A 19672-nucleotide genomic window follows, 5' to 3' on the forward strand; every position below is an offset into this window, starting at 1 on the left:
AGGATTAATTGGAATTTATGTACCTGACTTTTGTGAAGTGCCTTGAGATGACATGTGTTGTGAATTGGCGCTATATAAATAAACTGAATTGAATATGTAGTTACTGGGACCACAGTCCGTGATTTTTGTCTCTGTGGAGATAAAGTTAAATGTAGTCATCTGGTCAATGTGAATTCTCTGTTCAGCTTGTTTGGAATTAATATTAATTGAAATAAATCAAGATAAATGCTGTTGAATCTTTGATATTTTATTTTAAAACTGAGCTTTTAGATGGTAGTCGTTCCCCTGGTAGAGCTTTCTGATTTTGGCATTTTTAAGTAGGTTGCAATTTGAAAAACTGTGGGCACCCCTGTTGTTCAGTTTTGTGCTGTTCTCTAGACACAGACCCACATGACTAATAAAAAGAATTCCAAAGAATTGCAGTTGTCGCAAAAGCAAAATTTAGTTGGTATCACCTTTTTACAACTCAAGCATTATCTGGGTTACCAGGCATAAATGGCTGCATAGATGACAGTTACATGCACTGCTTTTTCACAAAACAGTAGATTATGTTTTATATTATCTTGCACAGTTTTTCATCTGCTCAAGTGTTTACGATATTGTTTACTATGTAACTTGACTATGCTGCACCTCCAATTCAATAAATCTGATTATGGCCTTCTTATAACCACACAGTATGTATATGAAATAAATTTAATTTATTCTGGGTTCTATTCTCCTTTACTACACAGCCTTGTTTTTCTTTGTGATTGGTACTTATAGATTTTGGTCTGGTAACTTTGTCTATGGTTTTAGTGATGTATGAACAGGTATTCTTTCATTGCCTTTTGCTTTGTTGCCAACTCACCATGTCCCTCTTATGTGACAATAAATATATATTTTTTAATTCTGTTCTGTATTAAATACACTTAATCAATACAAATGTAGTTGACATAGCAGCTAATTTTGGCCTAGGAGCCTAGGAACTACCACACACCATAGGGCAAGGAGCTATCAGTCTCAGGCCTAGAAGCTATCACCACCAGCCCCAGCAACTTCCACCACCAGGCCCAGGAGCTGCTACTGCTACTGATGTTGTGGAGCTGATGAGGCACTGTGCTTTTGTTGTTGCTGCTATTGTTATGAATACTGCTGCTGGGGAACTGGGGAAGCATGGTGCTGCTACTGTGGAACCAGTGAGGCATTGTGCTTTTGGTACTTTTGTTAAACTCTTTATAAGATTGCAAAAGGCCACCTAAAAAGAACACCGGATTAGAGGATGAGTTGGAAGAAATAAAGAAATCACTAAGCTTCATGTCTGGTGAGATCACTAAGGTAGCATCAGAGCAAGGACTAGAAATGAAACACTGAACATATGCTAGAGCTCTATTAACTGATAGGGAGGATGAAGAGCATACCAGTTGAAGAACTAGAAACACCAGAATAGCAAAGTTTTAAGAGAGTAGGAACATGGCCATCCAGAGTAGTTACATCGAAGCCTGTCACACCCTTCGAAAAAAGGATAAGAAGGCAAAACCTGCTACGATTGTCAGGTTCTGTAATCGAAAGCATAAAACTGAGCTACTTAAACGGGCAAAAAAACTTAAGGGTACGGAGGTACACTTAATTGAGCACCTAACTCCAAAAAATGCAGAAATTGTCAAAAATGCACATCAAAACCAGAATCAGCTTTATTGCCAGGTTTGTACAGACAAACAAGGAATTTGACTACATATTCTTGCACATATTCATAGAAAACAAAACAAAATTAAAGCAACATGGACCAGAAATTGTAAGGTGATGATACGACCCAAGGACCTAACCAGAGTTATGATCGTTAAAGAACTCAAAGATTTAGACATACAGGTCCTTCTCAAAATATTAACATATTGTGATAAAGTTCATTATTTTCCATAATGTCATGATGGAAATTTAACATTCATATATTTTAGATTCAATGCACACTAACTGAAATATTTCAGGTCTTTTATTGTCTTAATACGGATGATTTTGGCATACAGCTCATGAAAACCCAAAATTCCTATCTCACAAAATTAGCATATTTCATCCGACCAATAAAAGAAAAGTGTTTTTAATACAAAAAACATCAACCTTCAAATAATCATGTAGTTATGCACTCAATACTTGGTCGGGAATCCTTTTGCAGAAATGACTGCTTCAGTGCGGCGTGGCATGGAGGCAATCAGCCTGTGGCACTGCTGAGGTCTTATGGAGGCCCAGGATGCTTCGATAGAGGCCTTTAGCTCATCCAGAGTGTTGGGTCTTGAGTCTCTCAACGTTCTCTTCACAATATCCCACAGATTCTCTATGGGGTTCAGGTCAGGAGAGTTGGCAGGCCAATTGAGCACAGTGATACCATGGTCAGTAAACCATTTACCAGTGGTTTTGGCACTGTGAGCAGGCGCCAGGCCGTGCTGAAAAATTAAATCTTCATCTCCATAAAGCTTTTCAGCAGATGGAAGCATGAAGTGCTCCAAAATCTCCTGATAGCTAGCTGCATTGACCCTGCCCTTGATAAAACACAGTGGACCAACACCAGCAGCTGACACGGCACCCCAGACCATCACTGACTGTGGGTACTTGACACTGGACTTCTGGCATTTCCTTCTCCCCAGTCTTCCTCCAGACTCTGGCACCTTGATTTCCGAATGACATGCAGAATTTGCTTTCATCCGAAAAAAGTACTTTGGACCACTGAGCAACAGTCCAGTGCTGCTTCTCTGTAGCTCAGGTCAGGCGCTTCTGCTGCTATTACTGGTTCAAAAGTGGCTTGACCTGGGGAATGCAGCACCTGTAGCCCATTTCCTGCACACGCCTGTGCACGGTGGCTCTGGATGTTTCTAGTCCAGACTCAGACCACTACTTCCGCAGGTCCCCCAAAGTCTGGAATCGGCCCTTCTCCACAATCTTCCTCAGGGTCCGGTCACCTCTTCTCGTTGTGCAGCGTTTTCTGCCACACTTTTTTCTTCCCACAGACTTCCCACTCAGGTGCCTTGATACAGCATTCTGGGAACAGCCTATTAATTCAGAAATTTCTTTCTGTGTCTTACCCTCTTGCTTGAGGGTGTCAATAGTGGCCTTCTGGACAGAAGTCAGGTCGGCAGTCTTACCCATGATTGGGGTTTTGAGTGATGAACCAGGCTGGGAGTTTTAAAGGCCTCAGGAATCTTTTGCAGGTGTTTAGAGTTAACTCGTTGATTCAGATGATTAGGTTCATAGCTCGTTTAGAGACCCTTTTAATGATATGCTAATTTTGTGAGATAGGAATTTTGGGTTTTCATGAGCTGTATGCCAAAATCATCCGTATTAAGACAATAAAAGACCTGAAATATTTCAGTTAGTGTGCAATGAATCTAAAATATATTAATGTTACATTTTCATCATTACATTATAGAAAATAATGAACTTTATCACAATATGCTAATATTTTGAGAAGGACCTGTATATAGATAAGGTAGAAAATGCTGCTTATTAAAATAGAAGCATTAATTGAGGGTAAATCAAATGAAACAATTCAATAATGTCTGGTGTAACAAAGAAAAAATTAGGAATGTCACATATTAATGAGGAAAAAGGCATTCGTTTACAATGGCAACCAGTCATATTTAATCTAATGATTTAGGGATACGACAAAGTATACTGGACTACAAGCACTAGGAACTGAAATATATTGAGTACACTGAACACAATGCATTAGACTGAGAAGATGAACTGGACCTTGATAACAGGTTTGTAGCATCTAATACTAATTATTGTAACTACTACACTGAAGATGAGTATAATAATCATGTTAAATCAGAACTGAAGTTCTAAATTATTTATATCAATAGTAGAAGCATGTACTCAAATTTTAATATTATCAAAGAATATTTACATAAATTTGTACAGCCATTTAGTACAATAGCAATATTAGAAACATGGTTTATTGAAGATATTGGAATTTATTTCGAGTTAGATGGCTATAAGCAGAGTCTGGTCCAGGGGGAAACAGCGACGTGGAGAACCGGGAGCTCTGAAAGAGAGACACTGGTGAGAAGGGGAATCCAGACAATGGAGAAGGGGAGAAGAAAGGAGCTCACTAGATGATGTGTGATAGTCCGCCAGGGGGAAGGTGAGTGGTCGATGGGGTTGTTAACAGAGTGGAGTCCAGTGAATGGATGTTTGTTCCACAGCGTTGATGAAATCCAGAGGGTAATGAAGACTGCAGTGGTGCTGAGTGAACAGGTAGTGCAGAAGACTAGGTTGAAGATGGATAGGTTGGTCAGCGAAATGGAAGCCAGTTGTGGGAATGTGATCCAGGTAACGTCGGAGGTCCTTGTAATGGCGGAGGTAAGTTCACAGGAGAAACTGGACGTAGGAACTGGAACTGGGTAACACCTTCAGGAGAGGAGACACAAGGATTACTGTTGGTTCTTCAGATGGTTCTGGTAGGATGCTCAGGTCGGTTCACAAAAAGCTCAGAATAATGCTCAGGGAAATGCTGAGAAAAATGCTCAGGAGGCTTGACATTACGAGTGATGGTTAACACTTAGGCGAAGAGTGACTGCCTTCCTGCTCCTTTATGCTGCCAGTGGAATGAGGCTGATTGCACTTGATGAGCTGCACAATGGAAGAGGTGCAGCAGGAGGTGACACACCCAGCCAAGTAGCAGACTACAGGAAGCTGGTGGAGAATCTGCAGAACTGGAAACAAAACAGAACACGGAGCACAGTGCCAACAACCCCATTTCCTGACTGGTAGTTAAAAGTCAAAACTTGAGTTTTTTGAAAATTCTATTTTCTTGTTTTATGTACTGGCTAAGAGGTTCAATAAACAAGGCAAATAATATTGGTGAGAGAGGGCAGCTCTGGCGGCATGTTCTATCAAGGGTGACTGGTTTTGACAGACTTCCATTTATTTTTATCTTAGCTGTTGGTTTATGATAAATAGACTGGATTGTCTTCATGTTTGTATGGTGAAAACCAAACCTTTCAAAAACTTTATAAAGAAATGTCCACCTCAGTGAGGCATTTTCAGCATGTAGACCCATAAGTATTGCCTCTAATTTATTCCTTTTTGTGCCACCTATAGGAATTTGAGAACAATTCAGAGCAGAAAATCCTTAAACTCATATTTTTGAATCGTCGCCTCTCGTAAACCGTTCGAGGTACAGACGTGATCTTTGCACCAATTAATCTTCAGACCTTGCTGAGACTCAAAATGAAGGAATTATTTTGATACCTTTTACTGTTTACCGGTTTGTTTCAGAGTACCAGATCTGTCCTTCCTAATAAAGCTTAAAATTTAAACATTTCTAAATCATCGACTTATTTACACTGTCACATCTCCTATATGGATTATTGTAGACACTTTAAATTCTTTAGGATTGTTAACCAATGTCTGCTGTTACCTACAGTTCAAAAATGATTTGGATACCTTTTACCATTTTCCCATGAGGTAGGTTTGTTTCAGAGTGAAAATCCACCTTTGCTCAGGTTGAAAATGTACAATATGATCCACTTTTTCACAGGGTCACCCCTCCTAGGCCTAAATGCTAACATTAGCATTTAGGCAAATTTTTACGTATAGGGCTAATTTAACATATTAAATGGAGTAAGTTAATATTAGCCAACATGCTAATGTTAGCATTCAATCTAACTTTAACATTTAGGCTAATTTGTATTTATAGGCCTAAATGAACATACTGAATGGAGAAAGCTTATTGTAGCCAACATCCTAGTGATAGCCCATATGCTAATGTTAGCAATTAAGCTAACATTAGCATTTAGGCTTATTTTTACTTATAGGGCCACTTTAACATATTAAATGGAGTAAGTTAACGATAGCCAACATGCTACTAATAGGCAACATGCTAATGTTAACATTTAAGCTAACATTAGCATTTAGGAAAAATTTTCACAAGGCCTAAATGAACATACTAAATGGAGCAAGCTTATTGTAGCCAACATCCTAGTGATAGCCCATATGCTAATATTAGGATTTAAGCTAACATTAGCATTTAGGTAAATTTTTACTTATAGGGCTAATTTAACATTAAATGGAGTAAGTTAATATTAGCCAACATGTTAATGTTAGCATTCAATCTAACTTTAACATTTAGGCTAATTTGTATTTACAGGCTGTTGAGGTAGGAAAACTTTATTGGCCGTCAGTTAACTCTTACATTACTCCTCACCTCTCCCCGACTCTTTTTATTTGGCACCCAAAGGACAATCCTCAGTCAGAGATCAGTTGTACATTTCCACAAGTTTATAAAAAAAACAATCTGAATTCAGAGAGGGGACATCACACTTACACTGGTACCTGGAAATGTCTGTGTGTTGTCCGTTTTGGAGGGGCCACAATACCTTTATATACCCCTCGCTGCTATGCAGTACACATACACAATCATTCTATCTGTGAATATCTCCCCAGCAACAATATCCTCATATCCAAATAAGGAGTACTTCTAGTTCTTTTCTTATAACAAACTTATCCTGACTGGCTCCAGCCTTGTCTCCTTCCCCAATTTATGACCTTGCCCTCTCTGTGCACTGTACTCCCCTGTCTTCTTCTGCCCCATCGGTGATTCCTTGTCCTTCACTAATTTATGACTTTGGACTCTGTGCTTCACTCCCTAAGCTTGAACCCCTCTGCTCTATGTACACATGCCAGTTACATACATAGATGGTTTATATTACACACATAAATAGTTAATATTCTACAAGGCCTAAATGAACATACTGAATGGAGTAAGCTAATTGTAGCCAACATACTGTTAGCAATTAAGCTAACATTAGCATTAGGCTAATTTTCACTTATATGAACATATTGAATGGAATCAGTTTATTATAGCCAACAGGCTAGTGTTAGCCAACATGATATTGTTAGCATTTAAGCTAACATTAGCATTTAGGCTAATTTGTATTTAGTCAGTCAGTCATCAGTCAGTCAGTCATTTTCTACCGCTTATTCCATAGTGGGTCGCGGGGGAGCCTATCTCCAGCAGTCTATGGGCGAGAGGCAGGGTACACCCTGGACAGATCGCCAGTCCATTGCAGGGCAACACACAAACAACCATGCACACACTCATTCATACACCTAAGGTCAATTTAGAGTGACCAATTAACCTAACAGGCATGTCTTTGGACTGTGGGAGGAAGCCGGAGTACCTGGTGAGAACCCACGCATGCACGGGGAGAACATGCAAACTCCATGCAGAAAGACCCCAGGCCGGGAATTGAACCCAGGACCTTCTTGCTGCAAGGCAACAGTGCTACCAACTGCGCCACCATGCAGCCCAAAATTTGTATTTATAGGGCTAAATTAACAAATTGAATGGGGTAAGCTAATTGTAGCCAACATACTGTTAGCATTTAAGCTAAGATTAGCATTTAGGTTAATTTTCACTTATATGGTTAAATGAAGATATTGAATGGAATAAGTTTATTATAGCAAACATGCAAGTGTAAGCCAACATGCTATTGTTAGCATTTAAGCTAACATTAGGATTTAGGTTAATTTTCACTTATATGGCTAAATTAACATATTTGAATGGATTAAGTTAATGAAAGCCAACATGCTATTGTTAGCATTTAAGCTTTCATTAGCATTTGGGCAAATTTTCACTTATAGGGCTAAATGAACATATTAAATGCAGTAAGTTAATGTTAGCCAACATCCTAGTGATAGCCCATATGCTAATGTTAGCATCTAAGATAACATTAGCATTAGGGCAAATTTTCACTTATAGGGCTAAATGAACAAATTGAATGGAGTAAATTAATTATAGTCAACATGCTAGAGTTAGCCCACATGCTAATGTTAGCATTTAGCTTCTCTTTCTCCTCTCTTCTCTCTTAGATGAAGAACACTTTTGCCTTTTTTAGGCAATTTCTTGTTTGTTTTTGTGTTCCTTCAGCGTATTTGTTGTTAGTTCGTTATTTTTCTGAATTTTCTGCCATTTTAAAAATATATTTTAGCACTGATCCTAGCTTCTCAGGCTATAGTTTTACTTCAGTCTATGCTTTTCAGCTCATTTACGGGCAGCTCTTCCCTGCTTTTTTAAAGTTTTTGTCAGTTCTTGCATGTCAACAACTGTTTCAACAAGTAGGTTTGAGGTACCTTTACCTTGTCACGCCGTTTTATAGCTAATAGTCTTCCTGCTTAAACAGATCAGTGTTTGTCTTTGCTAATATTTCTGCTATTTCTACTAATTTATCAGATTTTAGATGATATTCTGCTGTAAACCTAAGCCTCCTTCTGCCAGCTTTCAACAGGAGTTTAGCATTTTTGTTTTCTTCTAATTCATTACATTTCAGCAGATTTTCTGCAGTCAGCTTGTTTCTGCCAGCTTTCAGCTAAAAAAATTCAGCTTACAGCATTCACCCTGCATTTTGCGCAGGAAATGCAAAGTTTGCTAGTTTCAGGTAATTGAAATCTATTTAAGCAACTTTTGAAATCTTAACTTAAAAATTTTTTTTTAAAGAAATTTCAACAGTTTATTTGCTGAAATGCATCATGAATATATTTATACAATTAGAATGACAATATGTTAAATCCTTGTCAGCTGAAAAGGTCATTTAAGATTATTTTAATAAAAACTGACATGTTAACAGGGTTGCAAACCAGGGCTAATGTGTTTGCTAAAGAGTACATGCTAGCTGTTTTAACTGTTATGGTAATTGGTCAAGAACAAACTTAGCTATATAATAAAAACCAAAATTTGAGAATATGTAGTGCTGTGAAATGAGTAACAGGGTTGCCTTGCTTTGAGTGACTGACTGCATTAGGACTGGAAAAACAAAACAAATATGTGAAATAGAAGGAGGACCTACCTTAGATCTACCCAGGGTTAGAGCAATTGATGTCATTTCTGCTGAGTCATGTAAATGATTTTTATTTTTCTTCCTGTATGTGGCTAAAAAGGTTATAGTAACAGAGTTGCATGTATGTTGAGAGACAACTAATATGTCTGTGATAAAACAAAATGTTACAAGGAACATATATCAACAAAATAATTGCAAAAATCTGATTTAAAACCTATTTTAATCAGTTATATCTGATATGTAAAGTTGGTTATTAAGAGGAACAATAGAAAAAAGCCATTTTAGGGGCTGCTCAAGAGCTATTTGGTATTTTAATTACTTAGGGATCACTTTTACTATAGCTACAGTTAGATTTTGTCTCAGGACAACTATATTGTATATAACAAGTGCATGTGTCTGTATTTTGCATATGGATTATTTGAAATTTCCTGGGGTGGGGAAGAAACTGTCCTCCAATTCTGGAATGATCCAGCTCTCCAGGACTACAGTTGGGCACCCCTGCTGTAGGATCACTAGATCCAGACTCATCCGTGGAGGACTTACCAATGGTACTAGGTAGAGGTCAATAAACCAAAGGACACAAAAGAGTGCAGCATAGCAACCGAGAAGTATATATAATTATGTTTATATATCAAAAACATTTTTAATAAAAAATATTCTTACCTCATCAGTCCTAAAATGTATCAAAAATAAATGTGAAGGATTAATTCTCTTAATTACATTTTACAAAAAGGAATGAGACAAATAAAAACAGTAATTCTCAGAATCACTATTGAATGGTTACATTGAAACGATTTACTAATATAACCAATATTTATACTCATAGTAATGTATTTAATGACTAAAGACAATCACATCCAACTACATAAAGAGAATTGAGAATAAATGCTCAGAATTAGCTCACTAGGATCCAATATTACTAAATCATTAGCAGCGTTTCTCTAAAACCAAACCTCAAAGGCTTTTTACCCGGAATTCAACTTTAAAAGATTTGGAGAATGAAAGGAGGAATGAACTCAATCTTTGGTCCAATCAATTCTGTCTACCTAAAAATGCCACAATAAAACTAAGTGCCTTACTTGGTCCACCTAGAGTGGTAACACCTCTCTAGGACCTCTGGAACTCTGGATGGAGTTTGCATCTTCCCGCCAATGAGGAATGTTTCAAAACAGCTGTTGTTCAGCCATAGACGTCTCTCTCAAACGGCAGTTCCAGCCCAGGCACTAGCCTCTCACTGTCTCAGTGGGCTTCTCATATGGACTTTGGAACTGCACTGGAAACCAGTGCAACTAGTAATCTGGCCCTGGTCTTTACTGCAGAAACGGAGGTAAAACAAAACAAAGCTTGCTGGAATTTTTAGAATTAGTGAGCAGAGGTAATGTAAATAAAAACATTGCAACTGAAACTGAAGATTGATCAGGCTGAGAAGTAGAATTCAGCTGAGGCAGGACTTCTTTGTTGAATTAATGTTCTCTTTTGTCAGTCCATCTCTAATCTGCCTCAGCACTGAGAGCTCGGCTCAGAGAAACTTCCAAATGTTTGCTATGCCTCATTAGAAAGCTGAGACATGGTTTTAAAGTGAAGTGTGCATTCTGGCAGGGGTGTGCAACTTCAGTCCTCAGGGGCCGGTTCGCTGCAACCTTTAGATGTGTCCTCGATCCAATACACTTGAGTCAAATGGCTGAAGTTCCTCCTCAGTATTTTGTCACGTTTGTCACATTTAATGTAGGTGTGCTGGACCAGGGGAACATCTTCTAAAACAGAGGTGGGCAACTTCAGCCCACAAAGGGTGTCCTGCAAGATGTGTCCTTGGTCCAAACACACCTAAACCAAATGTATGGCTTATTATTAGGTCTGTGTAGTTGGACCAAGACACATCTAAAAGTTGCAGGACACCGGCCCTCGAGGACTAGAGTTGCCCTCCCCTGGTTGTAACTGATCCTGATTTAGGAGCAGATTTAAGATTTTTCATTTTAAAGAGCTTCATTTGACATGTAAACACAATCATCTAAATAAACAGTTTCCTATAACCGCTTAAGTCTCATAACATGATCTGTTAAATTAATTACTTTCAGCTTAATATAATGTCACGACAAAGACTTTTACACAAGTGTTTGACGGAACGAACAATGTGTACATCTAATTATGTACATTTATACAAAAGTCTGATTTCTGAGCATCGAATATATAAACTATATTCCTAGAATAGCACATTTAGAGGGCCATATAAAACTGAGGTTAATAAGTTGATCATATAAATATCCAAGTAGATCAAAGGTCCTTTGCTGTTGTCCAAAAGTGATGCTGGTAAAAAAAAAAAACTGTTGCTTTTGGTACATGTTTACATAATGTATACTCAAAAATGTTTTAGAAAACAAAATATAATTACATGTAGAGAGCACCGCAGTAAAGAACACACACACACACATCATTTAAGTACAGCATTGTATGACTTTAATCCAGAAATCCTGTCATATTGAAACACCTGGCTATTTTATATACCTTTTCCAAAGGCTAAGAAAAACAGAAGTACAGTGAGTGGATGCAAAGTCCAAATCTTGCTAGAATGTTAAGAGCCAGGCTGAAGTCAGAAGCTTAACAGTTGGTAACATCTGATGGATGAAGACAAAGCTAGATACAAAAACAAGCCAATGTATTATCTACTTCAGATTAGTTAAAAGTTTAACATGTAAATGAAGTTAATCTTTGACATTAAAGCAAGAGTATAAATAACTGCAATAAAAACTATTTGCTTGCTGGTGAACGTCACACAAACCATCTTCCAAAAACATAATCTCAACAGTATGTGATCTTATCTCTGGACATAGTCCTGATAATTCAGTGCTTTGTTTGTTTGACTCTAAAAACAGATTTCTTGGACATCTAAAACTTACAACTACTGTTCTGTATAAGTCTTGTTATCAGAAGTGTGTCCCACTCCAGAAGTTGCTCAAAGATATGTGGGTTTGTTCTCTTCAGAACAAACTCATCAGGGCCCAGTGACTTGCATGTTTTCCAAATAGCCCTGATGCTCAAATCAGGAATGTGTTCTTATTGTTTGGTGCCCTTCATAAGCCCCTCAGAGATTTGGTATAGCAGGGATTGTTTTAGCGACACAAATCCCCTTCAGAACTGGACCAAGACAAAATTGGTGTCAAGTAAGCAGTGACTCCAATTTATCACTGGAACAGGTTTGGTGAATAAAGCCCATGTACAGGGCCACTAGTTCTAGTCATCACACAATGGGAATTCCAGAGTGGTTGTGCCCACTATTGGAGATACTCTTATGTAATGAAGGAATTTATTAAGAAAAAAGAGAGTATGTGTTATCTGGAGGTTAATTGCGTGTCATGTATTCATTGTGTGTATTTAGAATCTAATCCAAGAACTGAACTCAGCTTAGCTTTGTTTTCTGCTGCTAAATTTTTTTTGGCTTCTTTAAATCAAGCGCATGTCAGCTTTTGACAAGATCTAGAAAATATTAGGAATTTTTTCACCAATATAAGGGCAGAAGTTTCCACTGTGTTCCTAAATAAATTCAAGCTTTTATTCATGGATTGAGCTGAGATAAGTGGTACTGCAGGTCCAGCGGAGGTCCAGATGGGACAACATGGAGACATAATCCTAAATCAGGGAATTTGTCTTCCTTATTTCCCTTCTCCACAGAACAAAATGGAACAAAAGTGAGCAAAGTTCCATCACCATCAGTTAAGGGCATGTTGTTCACTTAAATGATGGTAGCAGCACGAAGGGCATAAACCATACATGCCGATCCAAAACAGTAATATACTGGCGAGAGGCGATACTGTAGCTAACCTTGATGGTTTGTTTCTAGATCTTGGCAGGAGGTGAGCAGGTTGGAAGGTAGCATCAGAGGTCAAGGATTATATATCATATGTAGAAAAGCCGGACCCTGGAAGTACTCACATGAAGATCGTTGTCGTAGAACTTGGTCTCTATGATCACATTACCACTGGAACACAAGAAAGCAAAGATAACTGTAAATTAGATTTTTCTGCTCCAAGAACATCAATGCTTTAATGATTCAGTTAGAATTCAAAATATTACAACCTAAATGGATCTCAGCCCCCACTGAATCTTTAGTTTATCAACTGTCCTAAATCCAAGAGATCCAGAACCAACAACTGTTACTACAGTAGTACAACTGAAAATATGTCTTATATTCTAGGTTCTTCAAAGTAGCCGCATTTTGCTTTGATTACTGCTCCGCACACTCTTGGCATTCTGTTGATGAGCTTCAAGAGGTAGTCACCTGAAATGGTTTTCCAACAGTCTTGAAGGAGTTCCCAGAGATGCTTAGCACTTGTTGGCCCTTTTGCCTTCACTCTGCAGTCCAGCTCACCCCAAACCATCTCGATTGGGTTCAGGTCCGGTGACTGTGGAGGCCAGGTCATCTGGCGCAGCACCCCATCACTCTCCTTCTTGGTCAAATAGCCCTTACACAGTCTGGAGGTGTGTTTGGGGTCATTGTCCTGTTGAAAAATAAATCATAGTCCAACTAAACGCAAACCGGTTGGAATAGCATGCCGCTGCAAGATGCTGTGGTAGCCATGCTGGTTCAGTATGCCTTCAATTTTGAATAAATTCCCAACAGTGTCACCAGCAAAGCACCCCCACACCATCACGCATCCTCCTCCATGCTTCACGGTGGGAACCAGGCATGTAGAGTCCATCCGTTCACCTCTTCTGCGCCGCACAAAGACACGGTGGTTGGAACCAAAGATCTCAAACTTGGACTCATCAGACCAAAGCACAGATTTCCACTGGTCTAATGTCCATTCCTTGTGTTCTTTCGCCCAAACAAGTCTCTTCTGCTTGTTGCCTGTGCTCAGCAGTGGTTTCGTAGCAGCTATTTTACCATGAAGGCCTGATTCACACAGTCTCCTCTTAACAGTTGTTCTAGAGATGTGTCTGCTGCTAGAACTCTGTGTGGCATTGACCTGTTCTCTAATCTGAGCTGCTGTTAACCAGCGATTTCTGAGGCTGGTAACTCGGATTAATTTATCGTCCGCAGCAGAGGTGACTCATGGTCTTCCTTTCCTGGGGCGGTCCTCATGTGAGCCAGTTTCTTTGTAGCGCTTGATGGGTTTTGCGACTGCACTTGGGGACACTTTCAAAGTTTTCCCAATTGTTCGGACAGAATGACCTTCATTTCTTAAAGTAATGATAGCCACTTGTTTTTCTTTACTTACCTGCTTTTTTCTTGCCATAATACAAATTCTAACAGTCTATTCAGTAGGACTATCTGCTGTGTACTGTTTCCATGTCCTGCACAACACAAATGATGATCCCAACCCCATTTATAAGGCTTGAAATCCCACTTATTAAACCTGACAGGGCACACCTGTAAAGTGAAAACCATTTCCGGCGACTACCTCTTGAAGCTCATCAACAGAACGACTATTTTCATGACTATAAATGCCACGAATGTGCGTGGCAGTAATCATAGCAAAAAGGTGGCTACTTTGAAGAACCTAGAATATAAGACATATTTTCAGTTGTTTCACACGTTTTTGTTAAGTATATAATTCCACATGTGTTAATTCATAGTTTTGATGCCTTCACTGTGAAGCTACAATATTCATAGTCATGAAAATAAGGACAACTCTTTGAATGAGAAGGTGTGTCCAAACATTTAGTCTGTACATAACACACACACACACACACACACACACATACACACTTAGGCAGGTGTACAAACATGCTGTAAACAAACCCTAACCCTAAACAAAATGCAGTCAATGAACAAAAGAGAAATATAAATCAAATCAATATTTAGTTTGAGCCTTCAAAACAGCATAAATTCTTCTAGGCACACATGCACACAGTTTTTGAAGGAGCTCGGCTGGTAGGTTTTTGCCAAAATCTTGGAGAACTAACCACAGATCTTCTGTGGATGTAGGCTTTCTCTCATCCTTCTGTCTCTTCATCTAATCCAAGACACACTCGATGATGTTGAGATCAGGGCTCTGTGGGGGCCATACCATCACTTCCAGTAAGTCTTGTTCTTCTTTACACTGAAAATAGTTCTTAATGACTTTGGCTGTATGTTTGGGTTCCCTCACTTAGCATTTTGTAAATTGATAAAAATAAGTAATCATCATTTATTTTTCTTAAGCTTTCTTTGTTTACAGCATTTTTTTCACACCTGCCTAAAACGTTTGCATAGATAGATAGATAGATAGATAAATAGATAAGAGACATGCATCAGAAATGTACTGAGAATGACTGAGATCTTAACTAAAAAAGACAAGAAAACATAGCTGTCTTACGTTAAAACATTGGCTGGCATCATCTGGGACTCAGGAGCAGCTTCTATCAGAGACTGCCATGTATTGGTAGAGTTTGGGATGACAAAACCAAATTCAAAGAACCATTCTGCACACAGAGAGAAAAACCCCACAGTGTTCAGTCATGCCTTCATAACAAACAGTAACACTCAGAATCCCAGCAGTAATTAACAGTGTAAATACTCCATCAGCCGTTGCTTGTGTCTACTGGAAACCAGCAACATAGCATGTTGTGATGTGGAAACCATGTAGTCCCCAGGGCACTCCTGGAAGCATCACTCCTAATAGTAAGGCTCTGTGGACAGCGCTCCAAACACACAGACAAGGCCAGGTGATTTCCCAACTTTCCAAATATTTTTTTGCCCCTGTACCAGCTTTTGTGGAATGTGTTGCGAGCATCAAATTCAAAATGAGTGAATATTTGCAAAACAAAATAACCCTCATCAGTTTGACCATTAAATATCTTTTCTTTGTAGTATATTCATTTGCATATAGGTTAAACAAGATTTGCAAATCATTGTTTTCCGTTTTTATTTAAGTTTTGCACAATAGCCCAACTTCATTAGAATTCTAGAGTAACTTAAAAACCACCGACTACTATAGGTACTTAGGTTCCTTTGAACAAGGCAGCAATAGATTTTTGTGTTGGGAGATGAATCAGTTATAGCTAATTTAGTATGATTTATTTAGTTTACAAGTGGTAGTTGAATGCACCATCATGGTCCATTTACCTGGACAGGCACAGAAAGGGACTTGGAATGTCACCTTGCTAGTAGGAAAGAGCCCAAGTTTATGCGGGAGGTCGCGAGAGATATCGGCTAGAAACAGTCGGGCTCACCTCCATGCACAGCGTGGGCTCTAGAACCCAGCTCTTTAAAAGAGGTTGGACTCTCTTCTACTCTAGAGTGGCCCACAGGCGAGGCTGTCCTTTCACGGGGGGCTGGACTATGCCTCTCTTGGGGATTCCGTCATTCTGCTGGGTGAACCTCAACACTCAAGTGGGAAACGACAGTGATACCTGGAGGGGTGTGATTGGGAGGAATAGCTTCCCTGATCTGAACCCGAGTGGTGTTTCGTTATTGGATTTCTGTGTCAGTCATGAATTGCCAAGACAAATATCATGTTCAAGCCGAAGGCTGTTCATTAATGCAGTTGGCACCAGGACATCTAGGCAGGTGGTTATGATCAACTTTGTAGCCGTGTCTTCAGACCTTTAGCCACATGTCTTAGATACTCAGTTGAAGAGAGGGGCCGAATTTTCCACCAACCACCACCTGGTGGTGAGTTGGATCTGCTGGAAGAGGAGAAAGCTAGACAGACCTGGCAGGCCCAAGTGTAGAGTGAGGTCTGCTGGGAACGTCTGGCAGGGCACTTGGCCAGGGATGTATTCAAGTCCCACCTCCAGGAGAGCTTTTGACAGATCCCGGGGGAGGTTGGAGACATAGGGTACAAGTGGACTATGTTCTCCACCCATGACTTTTGTCTGTGCTTTTCGACAGACGACGTGGTGCTGCTGGCCCCCTCCAGCCAAGACCTAAGGCATGAACTAGGGCGGTTTGCAAATGAGTGCGAAGCAGCGGGGAGATGAGGATCAACTCCTCCAAGTCCGCCATGGTTCTCAACCAGAAAACAGTGGCTTGGCGTCTTCAGGTTGGAGAGGAGCTCCTACCTCAAGTGGAGGAGTTCAATTATCCTGGGGTCTTGTTCACGAGTGAAGGGAGAATAGAGCAACAAAGCTCTCGTATTATTGGTCGTTCTACATTCCTACCTTCACCTATGAGCATGAATTTGAGTCATGGCCGAAAGAACGAGAGCATGGATGCAAGCGGCTGAAATGAGCATCCTCCACAAGGTGGCCAGGCACTCCCTTAGAGATAGGGTGAGGAGCTCAACCATCCAGGAGGAGCTCGGAGTAGAGCCGCTACTCCATATTGAGAGGAGTCGGTTCAGGTGGCTCAGGCATCGGTTTCAGATGCCTCCTGAACACCTCCCTTGGGAAGTGTTTCGGGCACGCCCTACTGGAAAGACGCCCAGGAGACAGCCCAGGACACGCTGGAGGGACTATGTCTCTCCAGCACTGGCATTCCCAGGCTGGGCCTCAGCCTTTCCCCAGAGGAGCTGGAGAAGGTGTCTGGGAAGAGGAAACTCAGTGAGTGAGTGAGACTGCTGCCACTGCAATCAGGTCCTGGATAAACCGAAGACGACAAATAAAACTACGAAATATGACCTAAAGAAGGCAAAACAAACCTCAACAGCATGAACATTTTTCCAATTGAAATTAGGTTTAAAATCCACAATGCTCTTGTGTTCAAACATTAGCATGTCACTAAGCGCCTGGAAGAAATAAGCGGGGTAGATTGAGGTCAAATCCAGCACAACCCACAACAATTTACAGTTTTAGCTAATCTGTAGTGTTATTACTGCTTACCTTCTAGACACTGTCCTTTGAAGAAAACCTTTTGCTCCAATCTAAACTTTTCCAGTTGCTCAGTGGAAGAAAAGTTCAGCTCTCTGGACACAGCTTTACATTTCAGAATCTTTTTTGGGACACGAGCTAAAACAAAATGGGGACAAATCACAAATGCTGATTACAAGACAGCTTGTTTAAAAAGCAATGCCAGAACTGACTTTTTTGTCTTTCTAATGGACTGCTGACCATTAGACCCTCACACGTGGTTTTCCTTAAAAGAGTTTAAGCTTTTTGAGAGAATGACTAAACTGGCCTATAGAGTGTTAAACCAAAATAAACATGATTTATTTAAGTCTACTAGTCTGAGCTACCTCCTTAGCCTGTGCTTGTGCGGGAGGTCAAGAGCCATTGGCTAGAAATAGTCGTGCGGAGTACCCCGCATTCTTAGCATCCCTGTGGGGGGTGCTTGATAGTGCTCCTCTCGGGGGGATATAACTTTCCACTATCCAGTCATTCTGCTGGGGGACTTCAATGCCCGTGTGGGAAACGACAATGATAATTGGAGGGGTGTGATTGGGAGGAATGCCCTCCCCAAGTTAAACCCGAGTGGTGTTTCATTATTGGACTTCTGTGCCAATCACACATTGTCCATAATGAACAGCATCAAGCATAAGGGTGTTCATCAGTGCACTTGGCACCAAGACACCCTAGGCAGGAGGTCAATGATTGATTGTGTAGTTGCATCTTCTGACCTTCGGCCACATGTGGTGGACACTTGGGTGAACAGAAGAGCTGAGCAGTCCACAGATCACCACCTGGTGGTGAGTTGGATCCACTGGAAGAGGAAGCCGACAGACTTGGCAGGCCTAAGCTTATAATGAGGGTTTACTGGGAACATGTGGTGGAGCCCTCAGCAAGGGATGTATTCAACTCCCACCTCCGGGAGAAATTTGTCTAGATTCTGCAGGAGGTTGGAGACAGAGTCCGAGTGGACTATGTTCTCCTCCTCTATTGTTGATGCTGCTGCCTGTAGCTGTGGCTGTAAGGTCTGCGGTGCCTGTCGAGGCAGCAATCCCCACACCCAGTGGTGGACACCAGCAGTGAGGTATGCTGTCAAGATGAAGAATGACTCCCATTGGCTGTGGTTGGCTCGTGGGACTCCTGAGGTGACCAACAGGTACCCTGAGCCCAAGCGTGCTGTAGCCTGGGCTGTGACAGAGGCAAATACTCGGGCCTGGAAGAAGTTTGATGAGGTAATGGAAGAGGACTACCAGTCGGCCTCAAAGCGATTCTGGCAAACCACCCGGCACCTCAGGAGAGGGAAGCAGTGCTTTGCCAAGACTGTTTACAGTAGGGGTGGGGAGCTGTTGACCTCAACTGGGGACATTATAGGCCATGGAGTACTTTGAGGATCTCCTCAATCCTGGAGTCATGCAGACTTCCTGGTGGAAGCAGAGACTGGGGACTTGGAGTTGGATCTGTCCATCACCCACGCTGAAGTCACCGAGGTGGTCAAAAAGCTCCATAGTGGCAAGGTTTCGGGGTGGATGAGATCCTTCCTGAGTACCTCAAGTCTCTGGATGTTGTTGTGCTGGGGTCTTTCTGCATGGAGTTTGCATGTTCTCCCCGTGCATGCGCAGGTTCTCACCAGGTACTCCGGCTTCCTCCCATAGTCCAAAGACATGCCTGTTAGGTTAATTGGTCACTCTAAATTGCCCTTAGTTGTATGAATGAGTGCATGCATGCATGGTTGTTTGTGTGTTGCCCTGCGATGGACTGGTGATCTGTTCAGGGTGTACCCCAGCTCTCGCCCGTAGACTGCTGGAGGTAGGCACCAGCTTCCCCGTGACCCACTACGGAATAAGCGGTAGAAAATGACTGACTGACTATATAGGGGTGTTTGTCTACTCAGTTTGCGTATGAAAGTTAATCAAAAAATCATTAGTAAGTAGGGAAAATGAATGAGGTAAGAACTGTATGAACTGAGAATGATGCGGATAGAGAGGTAAGCCCTGGGTAAATATGCATTTCTTCTGTTGTATGACCTTGTAGCCCCAAGTAAAACTAGTTGCTTTTCTTTGCTAAATATAGTAATTTTGGTGTTTCATCAGCTGAGGAAACTGGTCAAATAATTAAAGAAACAT

General features: G+C 40.7%; 1 protein-coding gene across 1 annotated transcript in view; it reads right to left on the reverse strand.

Annotated features, from left to right (window-relative positions):
• Positions 1–11238: 11238 nt before the first annotated feature.
• Positions 11239–19672, reverse strand: part of pde6d (phosphodiesterase 6D, cGMP-specific, rod, delta) — a 33828-nt gene continuing 25394 nt past the window's right edge. Inside the window, exons 3-5 of the mRNA XM_047375819.1 lie at positions 17547–17672; positions 15101–15206; positions 11239–12780 (exon numbers count right to left, since the gene is read on the reverse strand). Of these exons, the coding sequence (XP_047231775.1) occupies positions 12699–12780; positions 15101–15206; positions 17547–17672 (314 nt within the window). The 3' untranslated portion in view covers positions 11239–12698. The remainder of the gene's footprint in view (positions 12781–15100; positions 15207–17546; positions 17673–19672) is intronic.

This window comes from Girardinichthys multiradiatus, chromosome 9 (assembly GCF_021462225.1).
Source record: "Girardinichthys multiradiatus isolate DD_20200921_A chromosome 9, DD_fGirMul_XY1, whole genome shotgun sequence".
Taxonomy (NCBI): Eukaryota; Metazoa; Chordata; class Actinopteri; order Cyprinodontiformes; family Goodeidae; genus Girardinichthys; species Girardinichthys multiradiatus.